The sequence below is a fragment of the Venturia canescens genome, chromosome 11 (genome assembly GCF_019457755.1).
Source record: "Venturia canescens isolate UGA chromosome 11, ASM1945775v1, whole genome shotgun sequence".
Taxonomy (NCBI): domain Eukaryota; kingdom Metazoa; phylum Arthropoda; class Insecta; order Hymenoptera; family Ichneumonidae; genus Venturia; species Venturia canescens.
In genome coordinates, this window is record NC_057431.1 from 7,166,844 (window position 1) to 7,192,559 (window position 25,716).

At 42.1% G+C, this 25,716-nt stretch overlaps 3 protein-coding genes and 1 long non-coding RNA gene across 4 annotated transcripts; 1 reads left to right on the plus strand and 3 right to left on the minus strand.

Moving 5' to 3' along the window:
• Positions 1-3,030: 3,030 nt before the first annotated feature.
• LOC122418483 (putative odorant receptor 92a) lies at positions 3,031-5,870 on the minus strand. The gene is made up of 5 exons (XM_043432730.1): positions 5,574-5,870; positions 4,966-5,475; positions 4,778-4,879; positions 4,509-4,667; positions 3,031-4,422 (listed from the first exon to the last, which is right to left on the minus strand). The coding sequence occupies exons 1-5, from the start codon at positions 5,865-5,867 to the stop codon at positions 4,348-4,350; spliced, it is 1,140 nt and encodes a 379-aa protein (XP_043288665.1). The 5' UTR covers positions 5,868-5,870; the 3' UTR covers positions 3,031-4,347.
• A 250-nt stretch (positions 5,871-6,120) lies between these two features.
• LOC122418488 (uncharacterized) lies at positions 6,121-6,901 on the plus strand. The gene is made up of 2 exons (XR_006262516.1): positions 6,121-6,422; positions 6,503-6,901. It is a non-coding gene; the product is annotated as an uncharacterized lncRNA (long non-coding RNA).
• Positions 6,902-6,912: 11 nt separating this feature from the next.
• On the minus strand, positions 6,913-9,545 carry LOC122418485 (uncharacterized). The gene is made up of 5 exons (XM_043432732.1): positions 9,516-9,545; positions 8,745-8,993; positions 8,329-8,525; positions 7,835-8,072; positions 6,913-7,426 (listed from the first exon to the last, which is right to left on the minus strand). Exons 1-5 carry the CDS (start codon positions 9,531-9,533, stop codon positions 7,334-7,336), a joined length of 795 nt encoding a protein of 264 aa, XP_043288667.1. The 5' UTR covers positions 9,534-9,545; the 3' UTR covers positions 6,913-7,333.
• A 6,111-nt stretch (positions 9,546-15,656) lies between these two features.
• LOC122418408 (GATA zinc finger domain-containing protein 14-like) lies at positions 15,657-20,500 on the minus strand. The gene is made up of 2 exons (XM_043432581.1): positions 20,474-20,500; positions 15,657-20,378 (listed from the first exon to the last, which is right to left on the minus strand). The coding sequence occupies exons 1-2, from the start codon at positions 20,498-20,500 to the stop codon at positions 15,930-15,932; spliced, it is 4,476 nt and encodes a 1,491-aa protein (XP_043288516.1). The 3' UTR covers positions 15,657-15,929.
• Between the last annotated feature and the right edge of the window lie 5,216 nt (positions 20,501-25,716).

The following is a 25,716-nucleotide window of genomic DNA, read 5'->3' on the forward strand; positions in this document are numbered from 1 at the left end:
GTACAGTAAAGTTCTTGCTCCTTGAAATAAATGTCATTGCGATTGTCAAGATTGATCTCCTCTCAAACGTACCGTTTTAGAGATCTTTAACACTCGATTCGAAATTGTTAAGGCGTTTCGAAAATGATGTAGAAATGAGAAAGAAACGTGATATTTCAAGCTTTGTTTAAACGCTTAAGTCTTTAGATATTCTTCGATTATTCTATGTGGACAAATTCTCAATTTACTCAATCAGAAAATATTCGAACTTTAAGGTATTCCTTTCGCATGAGCGCATTTTTTCGTGGCGCTAATTGGGGCACTCGAAATTTCGACTGATTCCTAACCTCTGAGAAGTCGCGGTTATGTAGGGAAAGCTTCCGCTTCATATCTCTGCTTAATATCTCTATTAAGGGTTCGGTAACCCTTTATTTTTTTTCTATCTGTGAGACGGTTTGTATCAGGAATTTAGAATGATTTAGTATTTGAATTATTGAACAGAAATGTGGTGACGATGGAATCTCCACAAGCTCCCGTATAAATTTTACAATTTTTGAACTTTTAATTCTTTATTAAGGAGTTTCGGTACAGAAGTCAAAATATTAAGAAATTGATCAAATTTGGTGATAATGTTCTTCAACATCAAGTGCGAAAACTCAAATTTTTTCAAAATTTTCTTCTACTTAGTTATCGAGTAATTACGCATTAAAGCAGATTTATCATGCCCGGAATGTATACCTATATATATGGAAACGCTATGCTTATACACGTAAACGTTAGTGATCAATTACTCGATAACTGTGTAGAAGAAAAATCTTAAAAAATTTGTGTCGTCAAATTTGGCACTAAAGAATATGTTCACCAAATTTTATAAAATTCTGAACTTTTAGAATTTTTTAATTTTTTTAGCATGGATTAGCATGGGAACATTGTATCGTCTGTACCGAAACTCCTTAAATGTTCGACAATCTGACCTGAAATTTCGGGTCAGAGCTGGTCTCATTGAAATAGTATATTACGAGCCTAGGCCCGAAAGTTGGATTTCCTGGCATGTGCGATTGAAGGCCGAGGCGAAGCCGAGGTTTTGCTGGTCGGGGCGGGCATTAAAAACGTAAACAAAAAGTTAAAAAATACACACAAAAATATCACACAATAATACAACAATATTATTAGTACAAATAAATAATTTGTTGATAAATGTCTGATTTAAAGTCCCATGATAGTTAACAATTTCTATGTACGAATATTTCTCGCTATACTTGACAATTTATATGAATATGTGCTTTCCTGTGAACCTGGAATCTGGAAATACAACATTATTCCGGACGACCATATTCATTTTATTAGTCCGGTTACATTATTTTCTGTTTTCGCATGTGGACGAACAAATGTATGTATTATTAAATGAAGTGAAAATAAGGTTTTCGTGCCATTTTCGTTTTACAAAAAAATTTTCATGGATTTAAACCACGATGTACCAAATAGCAATCGAATCGATGCAGTAGAAATATCTTGTTTTTCAAATGCCTTTACACGCGTCATGACAAAAATCGTACGACTTTTTTTTGCCCCTGTGCGTGTCACTCACAGCGAAGGGGTTAACGAGAATAAGAAGGTTAGCGATGTTCAAACAGTTGAATAAATTCTTCTTGAAAATTGAAACCTTTTCTCTGTCTGCGTTACATAATTTATGAGTGAAATCTGAATCCGTGGAAATTTATGAGTGAAAGAATCCAGAAGTCGATCGAGTCTTTTTTTACTTTGGACCAACTCAAATTCGTCTAATTCGGAGAATAAATCTGTCATGAAAAAAATTGTGAGATTTCCTTCGTTCAATTGTTTATATCGAATCACAAAAATCTAAATAATTTTGTAAATTACGTATCACCCTTTCCGAAAATGTTTCATTTTTTTTTTCAGTATTTAATTTGGCATTTAGTTTACTTATTTACTACGACTTAATAAGGAACTCGGATTATTGGGATCCTACAAAATATAATCTAACATCAATGCGATGATTTCGATTCAAATGTTGAGCTAAAAAACGTCTCTTGACAATAATTCCTGTATTTGTGTGCATTTATGCATGGGACTTTTTTGAGTGATTTTTTTCCCTGTATGCAGGGTACCATGGGGCAAAATTGACACTTAAGGATTTAAGGTTGTTATGGGGCCAGCTCAAAATGCTACCACTAAGCTGAATTTTTTTCTGTGTGTGTTATGACCCCTTCGCTGAACGCTCTGTGCAATTTAAAGGCGATTCACAGTACCGTTCTTGAGAAAAAAATTCGGAAAGTCAAAATGTTTAATGCGCCAAAATGTTACATGACGCTTATGGGAACATTCCGAACATTTTTCAGTTTTTTAGATATGTATTTCCTAAAAAAAATGCTACCACAGAGCTGAAAAAATTGGTACGGTTTGATGAAATATCAGATGATCTTGTAGCATCTCCGAAATTAGAATTTACAGCACCGTTTTAGAGTTATTCAAGTTTTTAATCGAGAATTCGCTGTAAAATCGAGTACGCAAAATATTAGGCCGTGGGAACACGGCAACAGCGTAGACGGCACGGACACTCCCTACTTTACCCATGCATACTCACAGTCGGTAACCCTGTACAGAAGCCATCATCCTAAAAATATCATGGCAAATGTTCGATTCGAGAAAAAATATTTATATTTAAACTTTTTCATAAGCAACAATAATATTTACAAATCACAGTCAGATTACATTTAATGAACAAATGCATTATATGTACGGATCACAGTGATATTCATCGTTGACCAGTTCTGTAAGTTTTATTATTTTTTGATAATGAGCGATGACAAGTGTTGATGTTGATTTTGAGAGTTTTGGTGATTTTGAGGTTATGTGTGGGACGCGTACTCTAAAGCTTGGCGACACTGCCGCCAATCTGACCGCTATCGCATAACGTGATTTGCGCCGTTGTCAATTCGTATGACGCAAATTGAGGTATAAAAAATGATCGAAAATAATTCTCAAATTAATAAGAATATTTCCTGAGATCGTCAATTTGTTAAAGATGCATTTTTTTATGATTAGACGTGAAAAAACTGTCCAAAACCATATATTAATTATGACGATTGTTTCATAGTGATAGTTGGTAACGATCAGTCGGCCCCATGTATAAGCACCCCCCTCTCACTTCACCCCCGGCGGCTAGACCCCACAACAACCTTAAGCAAGTATTTTCAGACGCATAAAAATCGAAAAATCGACATTTTTCGAAATACAGCCGTTCCAAGCGACTGCTTCCGAATAGAATGTCAACTCAGCAATATAAAGAAAGCAACATACCTTGGCATGTAAGAAAGATAAATGAGCCAAATCTTGAAATCGCATTTGGTTCATCTTTTTGGGCCATGCAAAAAATCAACTCTGGGTCCATCGTGCTGGGGTATGTTTCGTGTTCGCACTATATCGGAGTCCCACCATTGATTCATGGTCCTAGTTTTCGGAATTTCTTCAAAAAAATTTTCCGCCTCTAAGAGGCATACAAATCGACATATCGACATTTTTCGAAATGTAGCAGTTTAGCAGACAGTAAAAAAAGGTCACCAAGACAGCCAAATCCTCGTCTCCTGAAGACGTTTCTTGCATTTTTTGCCAAGGGTTATAGTCGTCGTCCTCCGAAGATTGGATTTGTTGTGTGACGTGCAAAAAATGGGCACACACCTTGTGTTCAGGTGTTGAAAACGAAGATGTCAGCTATTAGTGCGATTTTTGTAAAAAATGAATAAAAAACCTTTTTTCCTTATTCGTACTTTGATTACTATTGTGATTTTTAAAAATAAGTCAAAAAAAAACGAATGGATAAGTAAGGATAAAAAACGAATGGTAAGTAGTTTGGGATCTATTTTGCTCTGAAATTTGAATTTTTTAGGGATGTCACCGTGGAATTCAACAATTTACCATGACTTATGGTCAGGGTATGATTTGGAATCGAAAAAAAGTCCGTTTTGCTTCATATTACCCTACTATGCTGACAATTAAAATTTCTGATTTACTATACATTTCCGTCCATCACTAAGTTCTAGTCTGACATGATGAATAACACTCGAAAACAAAATGAAATATAGTTTTCACGTGCATCACTTTTTGTTCTTCGCATAAAACACTGTCTAGAATTCAAGTGTCGAAAAAGTGTAAAGTTCGAAAAAATGCTTGCTGTTTGTAATCGGTGCCTAAATACTTTGAACCCTTTTGAGAAATAATATATTTCTCAATCCACAAAACTAATCCCTTTTCTCCGGGTAACTTTTCAAAATATGAAAAAATAATACAATTGTTGAATCATTGGGTCGGTCCGTCGGTCTGGAAAAATGTACTTTCTTATCGATGGATTCAATGCGATGATTCTATTCCGACAGACATGGCGAGCCGAAGAGTAGTGAAGTACGAAAATATAGTTGTGAGAAACTTGACAAAAAATAAATAAAACCATGGTGAATTTCATTTCTACTGAGCGAATATTATAGTAATAATGGGATAACATTTTTTCGTACCGAGGAATAAAAGCGAAATGATAAAGGGGGGAGAAAACCACCGAATGAGACTTGAACCGGGCGTTGTGATCTCTGCAGAATTATGAGAACGTATTTCATCATTTTTGGTGACATATCAGGCCATCGTACGTTGTAAGCAGCTTCTCCTACTAAATCACACTGTATCCAACATGGTCGAGTCAGAAGAAGAGTCGAACCAATGAAAATTCAATTCAATTACAATTTGGTGCTCATAGCGAGAAAATGTATTATTGCATCTTTGTACTTACCACTCTCATCATATTTTCTGCCGGCCAAATAGAGATCGTTAGATTTAATAGAAGAGCAATGAGGGCTGGTCCAAAATGCATTATGACCGACAAGGATGGGTCCTACGATATTGTTAATATTCACTGATTTTTTTAACGCACTTGGATAAACTTGAAGTGTTAGTTAAATCTCAAATGTTTGTATTTACAGCAACAATCTGTATGGAAACCCCGATCGCTGCAACCCCACACGTTCCTGTGGTAACGAATGTAACGTAGGGCATTATTTTGGCGATGCTATTGGCATACGATAGAAGCTGGTTATGTTTTTTTATGAATAACACAATTTGCGAAATGTTGGAAAAGCATTTGGTTTCTTCAGCAAGTATTTCGAGCCTGGCTCCAGCGAACCACAGAATTATCGCTACTTGACAATCGACTGTACAAGTCGCCGAAATTTGATACACGAAGATTGTTTGATGGAGTAAAACCAAGTGGTAAGGTACATTGGATTCCGTCGAAAAGGGATAAGCCACTGTGACTATCATTTTTTGTTCAGAATTAACAAAAAAAATGACAATCAGTGCAGTAGCTGCATAGTAGAATAAACACGATATCATCAAGTGAAAGATCCAACAATTATCGATGTAGCCCTGGATAATGTGTCTTTCTTCTTTGCAACAACTTCTTGAAAATTCCTCCATATCGGTGATCAAAATCTTGTATGAAAAAAAAAACAAAAAAAAACAATCAAATTACGAAAAGATTTAAACGATCGTCACACAGGTCGTTCGATTAGTATTAGCTCATGTCATACCTGAAACTGTTTTCGATGCAATCGCGAAATAATAGCTTTCCAAATATAAACTACACAAACCGAACATAAAGTAGCTATTTCAGTGAGAACGACCGGATCAGTGACGTATGTAGCGATTGAGTTTATCAGTAATATAAAAAGACACAATATATGCAATATGGAAAGACATAGGATGAAATCCCTCTTGACGAATTCGCATTTTGTTGCCTTTCTTGATGGTGGCCAAGTGCAGGCGAGAAAAACGGCCCACTTTGTGAATCGAATTGCTCCTTCGAGACCTACTTTACTTCGCATGTTGATGCCTCTTCAACGACTGATGAACTCTCCGGTGGTAGCACCACTCTTCACCCCACTCCGATCCCCTTGTTCATAAATATTTGATGACGAAGGTTATTATCCAATTATACTTATGGAACGTACCGACAAGTCGTGTTATCCCTTTCATACTTTGCCACAATGTTTCCTACTGCTTCAACTATTGTTGTACTTTCCCAGTAACGGCATGCACCACGCATAGAAAATTTGTTAGCGTATGCACCCCCCCGCGTCGTTAATTACCATAGAGCCGTTGTCCCAGGCGGTACATTTCTAGAAAACGCAGAAAATTCAATGGGAATTTTACCTTCTGCTGTTAATTGTTATTGATTGTTACGAACGGAGTATTATTCCTGGTAAAAGAGGAAAACTCGAAACTTCCCGACGAACGTTCAGTCTTGCGTCGACTACCGGGGAGGTAGGAGCTAAAATGCTCCGAAGTCAATGTAATCCGAAGCGCGCGAAAAGCTTCATTTCTACATTCTCCCATGTTTGGTGCCAAGCCAATTGTCCGTCTCTCCATCGAAGACTGAAGTAAGGAAAAACATTTAATATAACCACATAATACACACGTCGCGTCTTTTATTGAATGCTCAACATTATAATTTTGATAGTTGTCGTCAAGAAGCTTCGGTGTTCCAGGAATATTGTCACTTTTGTAAAACACCAAGCTGTAAGAATTGCACAATCGTCGTCCATTAAATGTTACACGTTAACGTTTGCACTTGAGAATAAACGAGTATATTAACGACGCTGGTCGAAGAACAAAGGATTTCCGGCGTGTCGCATGTTACAACGGTACTCCCTGGTTGATTGAGTACAGTCGTCAAGTTCATCATTCCAGTTTCCATGATTTTGTTTATTCGTTGCCAAGCATCATTATTTGCTTCAAGCGGGCGCGTATAGCGTAATTTTCCATATTTCAGTTTCGGGAAAGTCCGTTTTGCCACGGAATTCAACTTTATGGGGCATTTAATTATAATATCTTGCAGCAAAATACACGTTTCAATTTATTTATTTTTCTTCATTTTTACAATTTTATTTTTACATTTCATTATTCCTTTTTCCGTTCCTTGGAATCGTCAACATTTCGAATGAATTTTTTGACGTTGACGTGGCGAATTATTCTGGGTGCGTTTCGTACTCGTTGACAAAAGTTTTCACCTGTGGACTTGAAAATTCTTCAACCTTTGATCCTCGACTTCTCTGATTCGATGCATCGTCACCACCACCACCACAAAAAACGAGTCGAAGTTTTCATGATTTGTTCTCGATGAAAACTTTATTCGTAACAACGTTAAAAAATAATACAAAAATTACAGTACAGGATTATAAAAATGTCTCTGCAAAAAGGCCACCACCTTCGGCTACGTTCGAAGCTACTGAACGATCATTTTTTCATATCTTCTGATACGATGATTTTTTGAGAGAAAAACTCATTTGAATCATCCCCAGGGATGATGAGGGGGCTTCTGGGCTGCAGAGTTCTGAACGGCGTTTGCTATGGCATTTTCTTTTGCTGCCACTGCGTCTTTGTGCTGCGAAACAAAGCAATCACTTTATTCCCCAATAAGTTCTATTAATTTGTAACCTCTCAAAATTACATTATTTTTTCCTTACTCACTGAATCAAATCTCACACGACAGAAAGGACTAAAATTTTCACTCGTACTTCCAATAAAATAATGTCCTTAACAATATTGCAGTGAGCTTTCAAAATTTTCGATTTTTTTAAAATTGTGCCAACAAAATGAACTTTTTTTTCGACCATATTATTGATTATTCAAGTTTCCCAAATTCTTATCAGATTCTCAAAATTCATTGGAAAATTCGTCACGAGAAAATAAACGAAGACAGATCTGCTGGAAGTTTTTTCAAATTAAAAAAATATTTTTTTCCCCTTAGTAAAAATCGTAGTAGAAAAAAAACTGAAAAGTTTGTTTTTACCATCGCTTCCCGTTCGCTCTGACTGATTTGCTTGTCGACATCTTGCTTCCTGAGCTCTGCCGCAGTCGCGGAAGCGTTTCTCTGGATCGCAGCCGCAGCTGCTGCTTCCCTTGCTGCGGCAACCCGCTGTGCAGCAGCGACTGAATCCTTGAGAGTGGCCAGTCTCTGCTGGAGCGCAACCAGTTGTTTGGCGCTCGCTCTTGCTTCTGCTTGGGCCTGAGCCGAAATTTCTTCGGATCTGAAAGGTTCGTTAAAAAATAAAAACAAAATTGTACATTTCATCGAGAAATCTACGACCGATTTCCCAACTATTTTAAATCGTTCTCAAAAAATTGAAATTCATTTTAGTCCACAAAAGTTCGAGATTCTTGGATAAATTTAGAAATTTGGATATTCAGAAAAATTTTGAGAAATTGAATTTTTTTTTAGAAATTTACAGCTCCTAGAATAGTTTTGAAATAAAATTCGTATTTTTATGCTGAACGATATTTCACCGTTGAGCAGCTTCGCGTGCAGCAACTTCTCTGGCGAGTGCGATTTTTTGCTGAATAATCGCAGCTTGTTTGGCTTCGGCGACGCGATGTTGGGCGGCCACGACGTTGTTGTTGGCTTCCTTGGCTTGGTGAACGGCACGAATGACATCCGGAGGGTAGGCGATGCTCGGAGTACCGGGATAAGGGTCTTGAAGTGCCTGCATTTAAATTCGTTTTCAAAATGTATTTAAAAAACTGTATTTTTCACCTGAATTATAAAAACGTTCAGAATAATTCAGTAGACACATCTGCACCATTTTTTCTTCGTTAAAAAGTTCTGAGCTTCGAAGAGAAGCTTGGAAGTTCTGTGAGCTCAATTTATAGTGTCTCGTGTGAAAATATCGATTTGAAAAATGGTCAAATTCGTAAATTATTACTTGAAGAGCGACATTGTGGGTGGCCTGAAGTTCGATCTGGCCAAGGGCCAAGTCTCCTTGTGGCGAGGGGGCCCAAGAAGGATTACCAAAACTGGAAGGAGCCCACGCTGTGGCACCGAAAGCTGGAACAACTCCAAAAAAATCGTAGCCCGCCGGGCCGAACAGGGCAACGCCACGTTTTTCCTTTTTCTTCGCCTCTGGGCTTGGATGAGCGTTCAACGCTGCGACGAAAACGCACCCAAGGAGGATCTGAGGAGGCCAGAGCAAAATTATTGGTCACCGGAAAAAATTGGAGGAAAAATGTAGAAAAATAATCGACCGGAAATTATCATTTTCGAGAGTGTCAATAAATTTTGTTGGCTCTCGCTTTAAAAAAAATTCTCCATTTTTTAAATTTACTGTCAATAAAATTTAGTGCTTGATTTATGAATTTTTTTTCACTCATCGAGTTGTCGATTCTCCAGAATAATTTTAATTGGTATTCTGCACCCGTGGATAGCGTTAATTTTCTATTTAATATTCCGAGTCGTCCCGTAAGAATCAACATTCCACATTACCAGAAAATATCGATTAAAAAAATGTTCCAAGCGAAATTTTTGGGTGGTAAGGATCGCAACGTTTGAGAGTATTTTCATTGAACTTATTATCAGGTTTTAAAAAGATTTTCAGCAAACTTGAAGAATTTTTATCATCGCAATTTAATATTGTTATCAATAAGTTCCATGAGAGCGATAAAACGTAAAAAAATCGTTGCCCAAAGATTTGTTTTACCATAGAAAAAGTCTTCATCTTGCCAGAGGTTTATTGATGGACTGATGCTCTCTTGGCTGATCCGCCAGGCCTTATATACGAAAGTGCAAGGGGCGAATTTTAGTGGCAAAGGCTTGAGTGTCGTTGGTACAATCACGACATCAATTAAAATCATTATAGCGAGCGATGAGAGTAGCAAACTCGTGTGCTCGAGGTGCACGAAATTATAGGCTCGGTGGGATCTAATGACGATTGGACGATGGCTATCGAGGATACCAACCATCCCGTATCATTTTATGATCCTTCGAGTCGTGGGATCAAGATTAGCGGCTTATCTTTGGGAGTGCCGGAAATCATCTGCCAATCGGCTCTCACTCTTCGAGGTTCAACGATCCCCGTTTACTTATATTTCGGATTCGAGTCATCTGGAAAAACTCCACTCCCTTTAAGGTGGTTCCCCCACGAGACAGTTAAATTAGGAAATTTTTTAAATTTGGCATACGTATTTTTTAACATATGAACAACACCTCTATAAAATTTTAACAAGCTTCACCATCCCGAACCCGAGATATATGTAATTGAAGTTGACTCAACTAACACGTAACATATGGACCATGCATAGGCAAACACCACATTATTAATTCTACCGCTAGTACTAAAATTAGGAAGTTTATAAAAAACGAGGAGGAACTAGAGCAGGATATCACAGATATTGTGAAAAAAAAATCAAGGTGATTGACCATCTAGTTTGACAGATATAGTCTCGAGAAGTACGAAGGTTTAGGCTGCATACGATATATTTTGCAAGCGAACAAGCGAATGTCGTCTGTATAGGCAACCTTTTCTGTATGTTGAAGCGTAGCCCGGATAGTTCCGTCAAAAAATTTACTCGCGATGTCAGATCAAAAATACTTTTAGAATAAATTTTACAAAAGCAAATGATATTTTTACTATATCTGCTGGCACCGAGTACGTATATAGGCTCTTTACAAAGTTATTGATTACGATCCGAAGGAATTATCAACCCTTTTAATATGCAGACGGTACATAACTTTTGGTTGGGGCTGTCGTAGGGGATCGACCTTAATAAAATAATAGTTTTTTTTCAGTCTGCGATCCACTGACAGTAACGTACTTTCGAATATTTTTCAATCATATTTATTCAGTCGCACAAAAATAATAACAACTTTTTGATTAATAATTAAAACGCATCTTATCGTCTCCTGACGTACCTCCTATCATTAAGATCGCTTTTGTTTTTTGTTTTGTTTTTTTTTAATTTATCAATTACCGCGGTATGATACAGTGAAAAACGCCAAATCTGACCTCGCCCCTCGTCCCTTTTTCCCCAAGTTCTGCCCCGCATTCCTTACTCGTTTTTTCTCTTTTTTGTAACAATTTTTTGTACAATATTGTTCCGTTCTTGAGGATTCGGCCAATCAAATGCCACTCAGGTCCCGAGGGCCCTTCGACAAGTACGTCAAAGGGCCTTGATGTGCTTGGGGAAACGAGTTCGCTGGATTATCAGGGTTGAAAATAGCCCGGACGTCCTGACGCGATGCCCCAAAAGAATGTTGAGTCTTCAATTTATTACCTGCTTTCCAGCCATCGAACGGTGGAAACGTGTAGGACTGGAGATCCTCGATCGGTAGGAAAGTGGAGGTCAAAGGTGTTTGGGTGGTGGAGAATAAATGCAAAGTTTCTTCGGAGCGAGCTTGAGCACTGCTCTTCGTTAGTTGGGCCTCCTTCGTTGGTGGCTTTTCTTGCGCTTTCGGAAACTTGGAACTTGCTCGATCTCGTGGAATTCTGCTTCCGTAATTGACCCGGGGATTGCCAGTTTTGGTGCTTTTGTAGGAGGTCCTCGTTCCACGAGCCTCGTTGTCCGTGTCCGGACTCTCGTACTCGCGGGTCTCGAATTCTTCGGGCTTGTCGTTAAGGCCTCGGCTCGTGTAGCGAGTTCTCCGCTTGGAGCCAGCGCGCGAGGACCTCGTGCTGGGGCGTTGCTTCGATCGGGAACGAGGCTCCTCTATTTCTGGCACTTCTTTGACGTGCACGTAGTCTGACGAAGGAAGAGGACGGCAAAAATACTTGGAGTTTTAATTATAAGGGAAGTGGAGTTTCTCACTTACCCTCTCTGGGAAGATCCTGTTTGTAGGACTCTTCGAATTCCTTTTCGAAATCCTCGCCGTAAGTCGAGTAGGAGCTTTCTTTCTCGTCGCTGTCATCATCGTCGTCGCCATCGTCCTGGGCTCCTTTGTCGTCAAAAGCTCCGTGTCGCTCGTCTCGTCGACTTTCCTCCTCGTCCTCGTCCTCGTAGCTTCCATCGGCGTCTTTTCCTTCGTTGTTATTCGACCGATACTCCCCCGAAGATTCGTCACCGCTGTCCCCTTCCTCGACACTCTGGTGCACAGGCTTCGACGCAATCTCGACTTTCGGGGGCGCACGCCTCGCCGTCTTGCCCTGTTCCAAGGACGCTAGCTTCGAATATTTTCCAAATGCCTCGTCATAAGAGGTGAAGAGGTTGGAACTTGGCAACTCGAAGCTGGTAGCAGCCGTCGGAACTTTCGAGGGGAATCGATTCGTGGGGCCGAGGCCAGCCGACGAGTAACTGAAATCCTCTTCGCTTGCTTTGAATCCTGGAATATCGAAATTAAGGTGTCGCTCAGAAAAGTCGTCAAATTTAGACACTCTTTCAATGGAGTTGACTGACACGCGTATCAAATTTTAAGGGGTTCGTCTTATTGGCTTTTGAGATAAACGTGCTTAAATATGAAGAATAATACACAGGGGTAAGGGACTGTGCTTAAAAAATCGTTTATCTTTCCATATAGAAATGAACGCTTCTTACGAAGCTTAAATTACACAATAACGATGAAGTATATATAATGAAGGTTTGGAAAAAAAAATCGAGGCGATTGTTTTACTAATAATATTGCGCTAAAGATTGAAGGAAATCGGTAATGAGGACTCGTATAACTTGCACATTTGCTTATTTCGTTTCTTCTTGGCTTGGGCCATTCGTGTCATATAACGTTCTGTCTTTTTATTAGCACTTTTTTCTCGGTATTGAAAAATATTATAAAATGGCGATACCAGAGTCTTGTTGTCTAAGAGGGGCTTGTTGAATTCGGTGCGTTCTATGGGGCATGCACTGGTGCAATTATTGATCCGAAATAAAAAAGAAACTTGATTCAAATACTCAAAACTAGTGAAGTCCGTGAGAGATTCATTTTTTGTATTTTTTGACAAACATCTTTTATAAAAACATATAAAAAAATTCGTTACGTCTTTCGCTTTAAAAAACTATTGTAAAGAAATTTTCAAATATTCGAATGAAAAGAATAAAAATTGTTGGAGTTGTGCTGCGTGGCGTTAAAAAAAATCCTTTAACCAGTAAAACGAAATTTCAATGAACAAGTTTTTCTCCAGGTTTAAACGTTGTTGCCTCGAAAAAAAAAAAAAAATGGATTTTTTTTCAAAGTTTTGCACAGTCCCATTTGATTCGAAAGCTCCGAAATCCAAGACGATTTGACAGATGTTAAGATCCTAAATCCCAATCAGTGAATGACGAATGTTTGAAAATGACGAATTTTAATTATTCTGTGCTAAATGAAAAATCGAATTACAAAATGTCTTTAATCGAAAAAATCTGAAATAAAGAACTCTTTGGTTACACTAGAAATTCAAATAAAATATAATTTCTCTGTTACCTCCACCGAAGTCGTTCTCGTTACTTTCGAAAGGGCTCGGCGTCGTTGATTTCTTATTGACAAGTTCAACGTCCGTTCGGATCTGTTCGAAGGGGCTCGAGTGGTAGATGATTGGTTGAGTATTTTCGACGGACAAGCCAGACGGAGCTGCGGTGGTGAAATGAAGCTGTGGTTGGTTGACAAGTTGTTCGTATTCGGTCAGAGGCTTGTGCTCTTCGTTGCCGGTGTATTTATTGACACTGGCTGCCTGGTACTGAGGGATTTGAGGGGTGCTTCGAGGCGAGTGAATCGGCAAAAGACGAGGTTGGTAAGTTCCAAGGTCGGGGTGGAAGGGCTTGCCACCGGAGGGGTTTGCTCGAGGGCTCGAATGATCGTAGTCGAAGCCCGATGAAGAGGGGTGGGCTTGGAAGTCGTGGCCTGCGTGAAGGAGCACCGGCTCCTTCTCAAATTCCCTGACGAAGCTAGCGACCTCTGGGCTCGTTTGCAGCGACCCGGGATCGGCGGCAATGCCTTGAGAGCCGGAATGAAAGCCAGGGGAGCTGGGACGCTTGGGAGAGCGATGAGGAGAAAGCGGCTTGAACGACGAACCTGAACTCGGTCGATAATTGGCTGGAGTGCTGGAGGAATGGTCCACGGAAGCTGCCGAGATCGCGGGGGCTGATTTGAATTTGGAGAAGGACGGGAGGCCAGCATCGACCAGAGGGAACAGTCCGGACCTGAGTTGAGCCTTGCTGAGCTCAGAACTCAGTCGGTAAGTACTCGGGCTTTGGAAGTACTGAGATTTCCCATTGGCCTTGGCCGGAGCTTTGTTCTGGAAGTGGTTGTTGGCTTGTCGCCAGGGGGAAGCATTATTTCTGTAACTGTTGTGCTGAACGCGATTCGGAAGCGTTTGGTGCTGGCTGGCTTGGAATCCACCCTGAAGAGAGGGCGCTGCCAAGTTCTTTCGATGCCGATATTCCCCAGGAGCGCTTCCTCCCTGCCGCTGATACGGACTGTAAGTGGGGCCTGGAGCCGGAGCCGGAATCGTGTGGACTGTCGTTCCAGCCTGGAGCAGCTCGTCAGCCGGTGCCAGCGCACCGCTGTGTGGAGCTGTGAGCAAGTTTCCTTCGGAGCCGCTCGGTTGGATCGACCAAACGATCGAGCCAGCCGGACTTACCGAGTCGCGTCTCGACCTCGATCTCGCAATGAAACTTGCACTTCCGGAAGTTGCCACTGCTACGAGCAGCGCAGCCTCGAACACCTGCAACAAATTTATTGCGTCACAACATCCCCCGTCAAGCTCAACTCCCGATAAACACTCGGATCGTCCAAACATCGAAGCAACTCTCGACCGCGAATCTACAGCTATTTACGCTTCGATATTCACCGTACCAGCATAGCGAGCATTACGCTGGAGTGCTCCTCGTCGAAGTCGAATTTAACTGACGACGCGTCGGCCCCTCAGCCTCTTTTATATTCTCGACGATCAATGATGCGAGTCCATCCGGGACCGATCGTTATTTTCTAAAAGCAACAAAAAATCACTCGCCACTATGAGATCCCGGGGCAGCGGAGCGTTACCCATTTTCCTCGACGTCCTGCTTTTTTTACGGGGCCGTTCCTCGACTACTGAGAATCCAGGCAATGATCGTCGCCAGGAAGACCTTAGTCGATGAGCCAACAGAAAGAAAACAATTGGAAATATTGTCGTTTTATGAAGCCTCTTAATAAGGTTCATTTAAGAAACTCCCTATTGGAGTGTCATCGCGTGACAGCCTCTCGTTTCTCCTTGTCATCGCAGTTTTTTACGTATCCCAGTCCAATGGCGAGGAAGGTGTGAAAAAGTATGAATTCCAAGCTCGTTGGAGAAAGGTGCGAGAACGGAATGGGGATAGGAGAAAAGGCGGTTGGTTACGGGATCACTTGTCACGAGCACTAATTGGAACATTTCCCTCGTCAACGGCTCGCCGTTTAATCAACTTTTGAATGGCTCGCCAAAATGATTGTTAGGAAAAAGAAAAATCGTCTCTGCGAAGCCGATCCCATTGATCCGTTTTCATGAGAGACCCGCGTAATATTTTCTCTGGAAACGAATGTCAATTACGTCGCGCATTACCTCGGACGACGACGTCCCTAGATTTCCCACAATCGCTCCTCAAAGTTATTTATAAGATCGAGTTCGATGAGCGTGTCCATCGACGCCCAACGGCGGAGCGACCTAAAGAAATTTAGCACTTTCTTGTGGCGCGTTATAATTGCTCCAAAGCGTGAATACAAAAGTGAAAACATCCGCAGCAAGGTGTCACCTTAGTGGTTGGAACCAAATGGATTCGGCGAGGCATTGTCGTCGGTCAACGCACTTTCACTGTTCCTTCATCTCCCACCTTTCGAAGGAAACCTCCGAAACGTCGATCTCCAACGTCGCCGATCATTGAAACGAGGAGGATGAGGATTTAAGAAAAATGACGTTTCATCAGCTTTCCATAAGTTACAACAATTTTATATACTCTTATATTTATCTATTTACATTATTACTTAAGCACGCATAACATCGTTTAAAATGTGAATGAGTTACTGTAAGAGACAATGACATGTTCTTTGGCTTAAAACCAATTCGTTTTAATCTGGACCATTCGTCCCTCTCGAGGGTCAATAATGATCGTCGAATTTCTTTGGATGTATCTCGACCATTGAAAAAGATTAAAAAAAAAAAAAGAAGAAGAAGAAAGAAACAAAGATTGCGAAACTAAGCTATTTGAGTGGGGTAGGCTCGGATTTGTGTGAAACGAGGTGGAGCTGGTGGCCCCATCATGTTGATTGGAGCACCTAATTTCTTCTGCATGTGCATGTTATTATCGTTGAAAAATTCTGTGTGAATCCGTCGTCTCTCATCGTCGAAGTACTGCCCGAGTTCGTCCTCGTCCCGGAAGATGCTTTGGGAACTTCCCTTGGGTAGCTGCTTGTTTTTCATCAGGAGGCCAAGAAGGTTGTGCATTCGGGGATGGTTGATGTCGTAGTAATCGGTCTTGGAGAAGCGTTCGCTGCTGGAAGGCTTGAAGAGGTCGCTGTCCGGGGCAGAGGGGGTTGTGAAGGTTGGATAACTTCGATACTTCTCGACGCGATGACTCGCCGAGGCCTCGTGATTGGAGGGGGACCTTGAGACGAGGGAACTCGCTCGAGGAAGGTGTCTGCTGTTTGCGCTGTTCGAGTTGAACCTGGGGGAGTGTGATCCTGGTCGTTTTTTCCCGGGTTTCGGCGTGTCGATGAAGGGGCTTTTCGATACGAAGGAGTTGACCTTGGGCGGGGTGAGGAAATCCGATAATTTGGTGTTCCCGAAGTCGCTGGAATGTTCGTTGGACGGCCTCGACGAGCCATGACCCGGACGATTCTTCGGGTGAGAACCACGGTGCGATGACTCTCCGGACGGAGGCAAGCTGAGCTTGAAATCGGACTTGAACAGCTGCTCGATGTCGGCCATCGAGAGTTCCGGCTTCTTCGTTGGTCTGCCCGATGAGTCTGCTGTTCTTATGTTAGTTTCGGAATGGTGAGCCTCCAGGATGTCCTTTGGTCCGTACTTCGAATCCGACGCTGCCTTGTAACGCTGCAACTCGCTCTTCAATTTAGCGAGCTCGTTCAGCTCCGCTGCACTGTAATTACCACGAAATCTTCTGTCGCTGTTCCACTTGTGAGTGTTGTAAATCGTTCTCAAAGATTCCTTGAACATCTCCTCAGCGTATTTCTCGAGATCGTTGCTCAAGCGTGGCTTCTGAACGAGTTCACTCTGCGCCCCGGGGGAATGCTTGTAGAAATTACCGCCCGGAATAAGTGGCACCAGGTTCAACTGGTTCGGCAGAGGCTCGGTGTTCTTGCTGTTGAGCATCGACTGGCTCTTCATCAAGTCGACGTTTGGCACGAAATTTATCGGGTTGTAGACTCCGCGTTGATTATCCTGGCTATTGAATCCTGGCCTGGCTTCGACCTTGTTAACTTGATTGCCCTGAGCACCCAGGTGCGTTAGCTGGTCAACGTAGTTCTGGAGATTGATGGGCGCGGGTGTCGTACTCGCGACGATGGGTCTTGGAACCAAGAAACTAGCTGTCGTGCTGAATATCGGAATCGGGGTCGTGAGAACCGCTGCGGGATAATGACCGAAAGCCTCGTAAGGATTGACCATGGAAGTGTCGACGGGGCTTGGTTTGATGTTGGGATTGATGATCTCGACATTTTGATTGGCCAGAATGGGCAAATGCGCGTTGCCAGAGTTTCCACCTGGAAGAGCGTTGACGCTGTTGCCATTGAGGTTGCTCGTGCTGCCGAGGTTATCGTTGACCCTGTAAACGTGCTGGAGAGGAAAACGTCGCGCAGCATCCTCGTTGGTCCGCAATTGCTGGAGCTGCTTCCACGTATTTTCAAATATGTCGTTGGCAGCATTGAGAATTTGTTGATTCTGAGCTCGTGGTGCTTGGAGAACGACGTTGGGGGTCAGCACGCTCGGTTGCCCCTGCAATTGCCCACCGAAGCTGGTGTGGTGCTCATTATTCAAATTGGCTGCTGGGACGCCGTTCGGGTGATGAAGTATGGCTGGTACCATTTGCGCAGTCTGCACGTAAGTCTTTAACTTCCCATTGGCGTTCTGATCGTCGCGGTATATTTGATAATAATTTTCTTGATTTTGGGGCCTGATTACTTGCTGATTATTCTGATTACCATTGTAAAAATTGTTGTTGTTGTTATTGCTTGTCGGTAAATAATATTTGTTCTCACTTCCGGTGCTGGAAGGGCCCTGATTGCCAACGGAAAAGATCGCAGTCGTGACATACTGTCCATTGGAATTAGTCGCGACGTTTTTCCTCACTTGGGTCTCCGCCGTCTTGTAATTTATGCTTGAAATCGTATTCGGCTGAGGGGTCGTCGTCGAGGATGCCGAATTCTGGCCCGCCCCACTCGGCCCGTTGGCGTTTTGGATCACGTTTTGACCATGGAGTCCATTCGGGTTAACAAGAATGTTGTAATTCGAGTGTCCGTTGTAGGGAGTGTGCAGGAGAGGAATGGACTGGAGGGTCGGTTGGGGCAGTAACAATGGCGGCGGAGCTGTTACAGGATTGACTGCGAAGTGTTGCGCGTTCTGGTGGACTTGATTAGCTGGACGTGGGGAAACGGTACTTTGGTAGTTTTGCATCGGTACACTCGGCATCGTTGGGCCCATGTTTTGGAGGTTGTTGTTGATCGAGTGGGTTACAGCGTAAACGGGTGACACGGTGCTCGGTGAGTAGTGAGTCCGCATGTGGGGCGAGAGCTTGGTATTGACGTTCATCTGTGGCAGTAGGAGAGCTTGGACTGGACTGTGGTAAGAATTCTGGCCGACGATGATGTCGGGAGCAGGAGTTGACAATCCGTAATTATTGTGGACCGAATTGTGCTGGTTTTTCGTCGGATTGGGCGAGTTGCCGTGAGCATTGTTAGCGAGCGTGTGACTCGTGCTGAGGATTGGAGTTGGGCTGCTGACGAGTGGTGTCGCCGTTACCAAGTTCGGTACGTTTGTGAAATCGAAGCCTTGACTGTTACCGATGGCGGCGGAGTGGTCGAAGTTGCCCAATGGTAGGAGGTTGAGGTTAACTGGAACGAGGAGTTTCGGCTTGTCGATCTGACCGATCTCGAAACCGTTTGAATGTGACACTTCGATGTTTGGACCGACTTGACTCCAGGTAGGAACTCCTTTGGACTTGGAGCCTTGTTTGGGCCTCTTGTCTTCAGCTTTTGAAAGCGCGCTCGGCTTTTCAATGACCTCTTCAGAATTCTCGTCAGAACCTGGTCCCTGCTCATCCTCGATCCAGTAGCTGGGCTTGGCTCTGGGTCTGTGCGACTTTGGTCGACCGGATGATGCGCCCTTCCGAGGATCTTCGGGCTCCAGGTCATCGTGGACGTGGCTGCGATGCTCCTTGGGCAACCTTCTGGAGCTCTCTGTGCTGTGCGGACGTCTCCTACTTTTATGAATCCGTCTCGGTTTCTCGGTGATTTCCAGGTACTCATCCTCCCCGGAATAGTCCCCCAGGTCCTCGCTTCTCTCGTAACTCGGTCCGTAACGATCTTCGCGATTAACTCTCGAATCGTCATCGTAGTGACTCGACGACTCCATTTCCGGCGAGGTTTTTCTGTGCTTCTGACTTCTGTGATTATCGACGCTCGAGGATTTCGCTGAAACTTGCTGCGTGCCATATTTTATGTCGAGTCTGAAGTCACTAGGTTCGACCACGATGACAGGTTTTTCGAACCGATTTTTCGGGCCGGTCGCAGGATAATTTGGTCTGGAACTTGTCATGCCGCTATCGTAACTGTTCGATTTCAGCGAACCTGGAGTTTTGTGGTGTTGAGGAGATTCGCTGTACACGTCATAATTCGATGCGGCTGATTGCTCCCCAAAATCCTGTACTTTTGCTGGTTCAAATATGTCTTTCTGCCTGTTCGGTGATCGCGATTGTCCAGATTGATAATTATTGTAAAATTGCTCGTAAGGTTCAGCGTTTTTTCTATCCTCGTTCATCTGATAGTTCGTAAAATATTTTTCAATTTGTTTGATTCTGTCTTTGGTCCTTTTGTTCTGCGCACTCGTTCTGCCGCCCCCGGTTTCTTCCTCGTATCCAACTTGGGAGCCACCTCTGCTGCGCCCCAAATTGTTTTCCACCTTCTCATAAAACGTGTGGTAATTCGCGACTGCTGGGGTCTCTTTGTTGACCTTGAGAATCTCGAATTCGCTTTGAGCGTCCTGAGTATCGAAGGACCTTCGATCAGCACTGGGCCCTGCGAGGTTCAAGAACATTCTTGCTTCCGTCGAGTAAGCTGGATCGTCCTCGATCTTCTCTGCCGTTTGAGAAACTTCTTCGTTCGCTCCAGTCTCGTTGTCCTCGTTCGCTGCACTTGTTTCCTCAGCATCCGGCGATTCCGATCCGCCATAATCGATCGACCTCATCGGTACGAAACCGTTTGCATTCTCGTAATGCATCTCCGCCACATTGATCGGGTTCAAGGTCGTTGAGCCTTCCGACGATTCCACCGTCGTCGGAGGATCCTTCGGTTCGTCATGAGCCACTGGCTGGTTCTCGGATGCTGTGGCGAGCTGATCGATCACCTCTTCCGATGGTGGCTTCTCGTCTTCGATCGCTCTCGCACATGGCCAGCTCAGCAGCAAAATAATTATCTGAAAGTCAGCACGTCACTATTTTATTATAAAATCAATAATTTGACAACAATTGCGGAAACTCCGCGATCGCAAAAAACTTTATTTCTGCTGACTCTCGTCGCTGTTCCCATTCGAGACATTGCTCGACTTCGTTTAAATAATCGACTAAGAGAGCTCCGATAAATGAAAGCTTTTAAAAAATATTTTCAAAGGCCATTTGGCACTGGAAATATTACGAGAACAAATGGAGATCGCGTTACAGAGATATCCTGAAGTAAAGTTATGCTCACGGACGAGAATTTCAAGGGGATGACCTAGAAAAGAAAAGCAGAATGGAAAAAGTAAAAATATTAAATAGTAGAGCACGCACGCTTTACAATGCGAATGCAGGATCTGGATGTGCACGGGACCAAAACTACATTGGACTTTCTTCTCACCGTAGGAAATCTTTTAACACACACACACACACACACGTCCACAAACGCGTAAACGTCTTGACGAGCATAATCGGTACGTACTCTCGGCGCGGAACGGGCGATCGAGTGAAATAAAAAAGCTGCATTAGCCAAGTTATCTTCATAAAGAAAACATTTCCAATTCGTTGGAGATATTTAGCGAAATCTTTAGCCAGTTAGGCGCGTTGATTTATCATGAGAAAGTCAGGAGGCAGCCAGCTCTCCGAGCTTTTCGGGCGGATCCTCGAGCACTTTTCGGGAGCATCCGGAAAGATGCGATCGAGTGACGAATGTGTTTTTGGATCCGAGGGAAGGGGCGGGGAAAATCGAGCTGGGTAAATCGACCGCGTAAGCAGTTAATAAGCGATTTTAATTTCATTCCCTTTTTGTTAATCAAGCCCAATATTTTATAAACTTGCTCGAACGCAGCGTCCCGCCGCAGGATCTTTTTCCCCAAAATCCAGAATAACTCACGTGATGAATCAGCATGGTTTATCTCCACCGAAGATATCTCGATGCTCTTCTCCCAAAGTCCAAAGATATTCACACACTCGTGATACACATCGGTCCCCGAACGATCAATTTACAATCGTCCAAAAAACAACTGCGAGGAAAAAGCAAAAAACTTCGAAGACCCTCCGCTCGGACGAACTGTACTGCTCTCAAAAGCGAGTCGCCGTGCACTGAACAATTTCGTTATCTTCGCTACCTTCGAGGCTAACATCCACGCGAGAACTGAGCCACATAGTAGATACGCGATTTTCTTTATACACTCTGGTAACCAAGTGAAAAATATATATCGTTCTAAATATTATCCTGGAGTGGACGCCGCACAAACGCTCGGGCTTTAAACCAACGGATACTTTCATTCGTGACACGCGACCGCAACTGTAAAAGTCTTGTCTCAACGAATATTCGGGAGGGGAAAGAGGGATTAGGATACACTTTGGAGTTAGTACTCGCCTATAACACGAGCTTATGTACAGGGCTCCATACCTATTATTATGAAAATCATTCACCAGAACACTTCCAACGTGTAATCATCTTAACGTATGTGTGTGGGAGCCGGGCACACAATCGCAGCTAAACGAGAGAGCATTCCCTGCATTTTGCTCCTCCGCGTACGCTTCGCTGTTTTTCTCTCTCTCTCTCTCTTTATTTTTTTTTATTACGATATTTTATGGCAAGAGATTTCACTCGATTCGTCTTGTTGCAATTGTTGCGACCACAACTAGAACGGATATCCGAATCGATCGAGCGGAATCGGCCATCCTCGGGTCGACCAGGATCCTCTTTTTGGTCCCCTTTTTTTCGTTGTTTAAAATTTTTTATGCTGGGCAACGGCAAAGTTTGTGGGGGGGAATAAAAGAAGATTTTTTCTCACACGAGATTGTGAGGCTCGACTATTTTTTGGGAGGTTTCCACGTAGGAAATTCGGCTCGATCTCGGGGCTGAAAATCTTGATTTTTTAAGGGGGCGGCGATCTCAGTGGCAGTGCCAGCTCCCAAGCTGACTACTTTCGATGTAATTGCACTGCTGGGAATTATGGAGGCTCAGTAAAGCATTTTATTCGTTTCGTTGACTTTTCTCGAGTCGATAAAGTTGCTTGTGTTCACAGGGGCTGGGAAATCGGAGTCGAAAAAAGTCAAAAGTTCTTGCTTCTTTGGAAATTCTCTGAAAAACTCAACCACTTTTCAAGCCAGCCTCGTTCGAGGTCGAATCCTTTCGCCCCAGCTTCAGTGAGCCAAAAAATGGACGTTTGTCGAAAAAATTGTTTCCACTCCCCCGAAATGTGGACGCTCGAGGCGAATTCAAAGAAAAACATTTGTTTCCCCCGGAGATTTTTGGGACTCCCGCTGGGAATCGAGCCTCAAGCCGAACCGCCGAATCCACCGGAACGAAGAATTAATTCAGCAACGAAAATACTCCAAATACTCACTCCCAGCACAGCTCCGCAATTCATTCGGACATCAGATAAACGAAAGGTTTATCGTTCAAGCTCAATTTGGTTGATTAACGTGCCGAAGATATCGCGAGCTTCGTAATGAGCTAAATGAAAACGTTTTTAAAGGAATGATCCATCACGAGTTTCGAAGATCAAACAAAGAACACACACAAACGATCATCCTGGTCATTACTTTAGCAGCGTCCGAGTCTCCTACGCGCTCTAGAACACACGCCTTACCGTTCCCCGTGCTCTCCACCGTCCTTATCTATCAGAAGGACTCGTGAATCTCGACGAAACGTGATAAAAAGAGAAAGAAAGGAAGACCGAGCGCGATTAAGAGTTAAGAGAGGTGAGCACACGTGGTAGAAATTAATCAAAGCGTCGGTGCTGTAAAAACCGACGTTGGAATCGTCTCCACTTCTACTCCCCCGGGGCAACGCCTGTTCAACGCTTTTGTCTTGTTAATTGCTCGAAAGCACTCGAGTCTTGCGATATAATCGTGTAAAACGAAACTAACGCGACTTACTTTTGTGAAAATACGAAATCATAAATCCCTCAAACATTATCATTGTTATTCCTACTTATTTTTATTTTCATTTTTCATTTTTATTTTTCACCAACATAATGATTTTCGGACTTTCATTTAATCGAATTTCAATTATTCCTTTCGGGGTTTTTTCACTCAAATTTGTGTGTTTCTAAACATATTTTTATTTTGTAGGATTTTCGAAGTTTCATTTTTTCACTTTAATCCTCGTTTTATTTATTTGAATATAAAAACATGATTCGCTCCTGTCGATCAATAAATCCATTCGGTTTAATCTCTTCGACTCTATTATCGTTGCGGAGTTTACGGATCGCTCACTTTTTTTTCACATACTGTTAATTCCCTAATTGAATATCATTAAAAAACACTTATCGCTGATTAATCGATCCGTGATCGAATGCACGGGGCTTTCTGGGCGAAAGGCTCAGAACTTTTTTCAGTCTCCAGTAACTTTGAATTTTCTTCGATTTTTCCGTCCTTCATTCCCGCTCATTTTGATATTTGGACACAGCACGAATCAAATTACTTGGAGAAATTAGTGAACGAACGTGAGCTAAAAAACGAAGCTCACAGAGACCTTAATTATCGGATTTTTTCTTCTTCTTAAGTAATTCTAATGCACTTGGCATTCCGTAGAAAGCCATTGTTTGTCGGAATCAGCTACGTTTATATTTTTCCCTAATTACAGTGAACAAAGTATTATTAGAAGCAATGCAACTGACTCTAACGACAGAAACGTTTGTAGAACAAAGTTGTTCTGTATTTTTGATCACGGTTTACCAACTTTTTAAATAGCAACGTTACTGATACATTTTTTTTCTATTTTTCATTCAATCAATTCTCAACACGCGATGGTTCCATCGCAAGTAAAAATGAGTTATGATGATATAATATAATCAAATCTTTTTCAATGCTCCGAGGATCCAGTTTCGTCCCAAAGTAATTTTCGGCTCGATATTCGATGTTAAAATTTTTTCTTTCACTTCTCAAGAGTTTCGAGTTCTCAAGTTGAATAAAAAAAATGTATAAAATTTGTAAGTTGAAAAAAAAGTTGAAAAGTCGAACGACCAAGTTCCTCGAACAGACTCAACGTCGAGGTGTTTTTGTTTTTCGTTGTTGCACGATGTCGATCATCCGCATGAACAAAGTGGTCACGCGAACGAAAAGCCGGAGGAGCCAAAAGTTTAACTCACAAGAAAGGCCCCATGGAGGCCGAGTGTGCATACGAGATATAATAATGGATTCACACGTCGATGGATTGTAGGCGAGAGTTTTCATTACAAGATTTAAGCTGCCACGGTTTGATAGTATTATCGAACTTCCGTCGTAAACGAGTGAGAGTTAATCGACGATGAAGAGTATAAAAGCGAACAAGTTCGTTGATCCCTCGCTGCGTTTTCTCGTTTTTCAGTCGCAACATTGTTGTTGTTTTCTAAGTTCCAGGTAAATTGGTATCGTTTTCAAGATAAAAGAGGAAAATGAACTTTAAGGAGGTAAGAAAGTCTGCTTATCTTCGAGACTCTTACTCAGAGTGATCGTTTATTGGCTTCTGTACAAAGTCCTCGTATACATGCTGTAAAAAAATATATAACCATTTATTCAATACTTAAAATTACAGTTGAAAAATAGTTGGACGCTCTCCTTGATCATTGAACGCTTCTTATAGCCTAGTTCTGACAAGGTACCTTTCTGAAGTGCAAAAAATTATTTGGCTGTGTTAAGGATCATTGTTCCAGATGAAGAACTCGATAAATTTTCGTCTGCTTTTACTTCCACTCAGAGAAATTCGTGTCGACGAATTTTCAGCAAGTGTGCACAAAGTGCATTCGAGTTTCGAAAGAACACAGGCACGTTTACATATTTTCAATGATTTCTATGTTCAATTCAACTTTTCTTTGATTAATTCGCTCAATTTTATTAGCAAAAGCACTCAAAATGTCGTTGAGTCTTTCGTTCAAATCTTCAATATCGAATTCAGCCAAACAAATAATTATTTTCGTGCTACAACTAATATTTCGTCGAGGTTATTAAAACAATTGGTTTTCAATGACAATGAGGATCGATTACCAGTTTCATTGGATTAATTATTATCGTAGAAAACACTGGAATTGCCTCCAATCATCGATATTGAGCACAGCTGAATATCGTGAACATGTAAGTGGTAGCTCAGCTTCAGTACTTGGTAAAATGGAACTGGAATTAATGCAATGATTCAACATTGCTTGAAAAACAACCTTAACAAATCTGGAGATAAGGATGAACGTAGTTATTCGATAATAAAAAAGGCCAGAATAATAACCATCCTCTTGACGCCTCTACTCGAAAAAAACTCTCCTTCTAAAATCTTTACTCCGAAATTCATAAAAATTCTACGTCTCTACTCATGTTAAATCAACGATCTTCGAT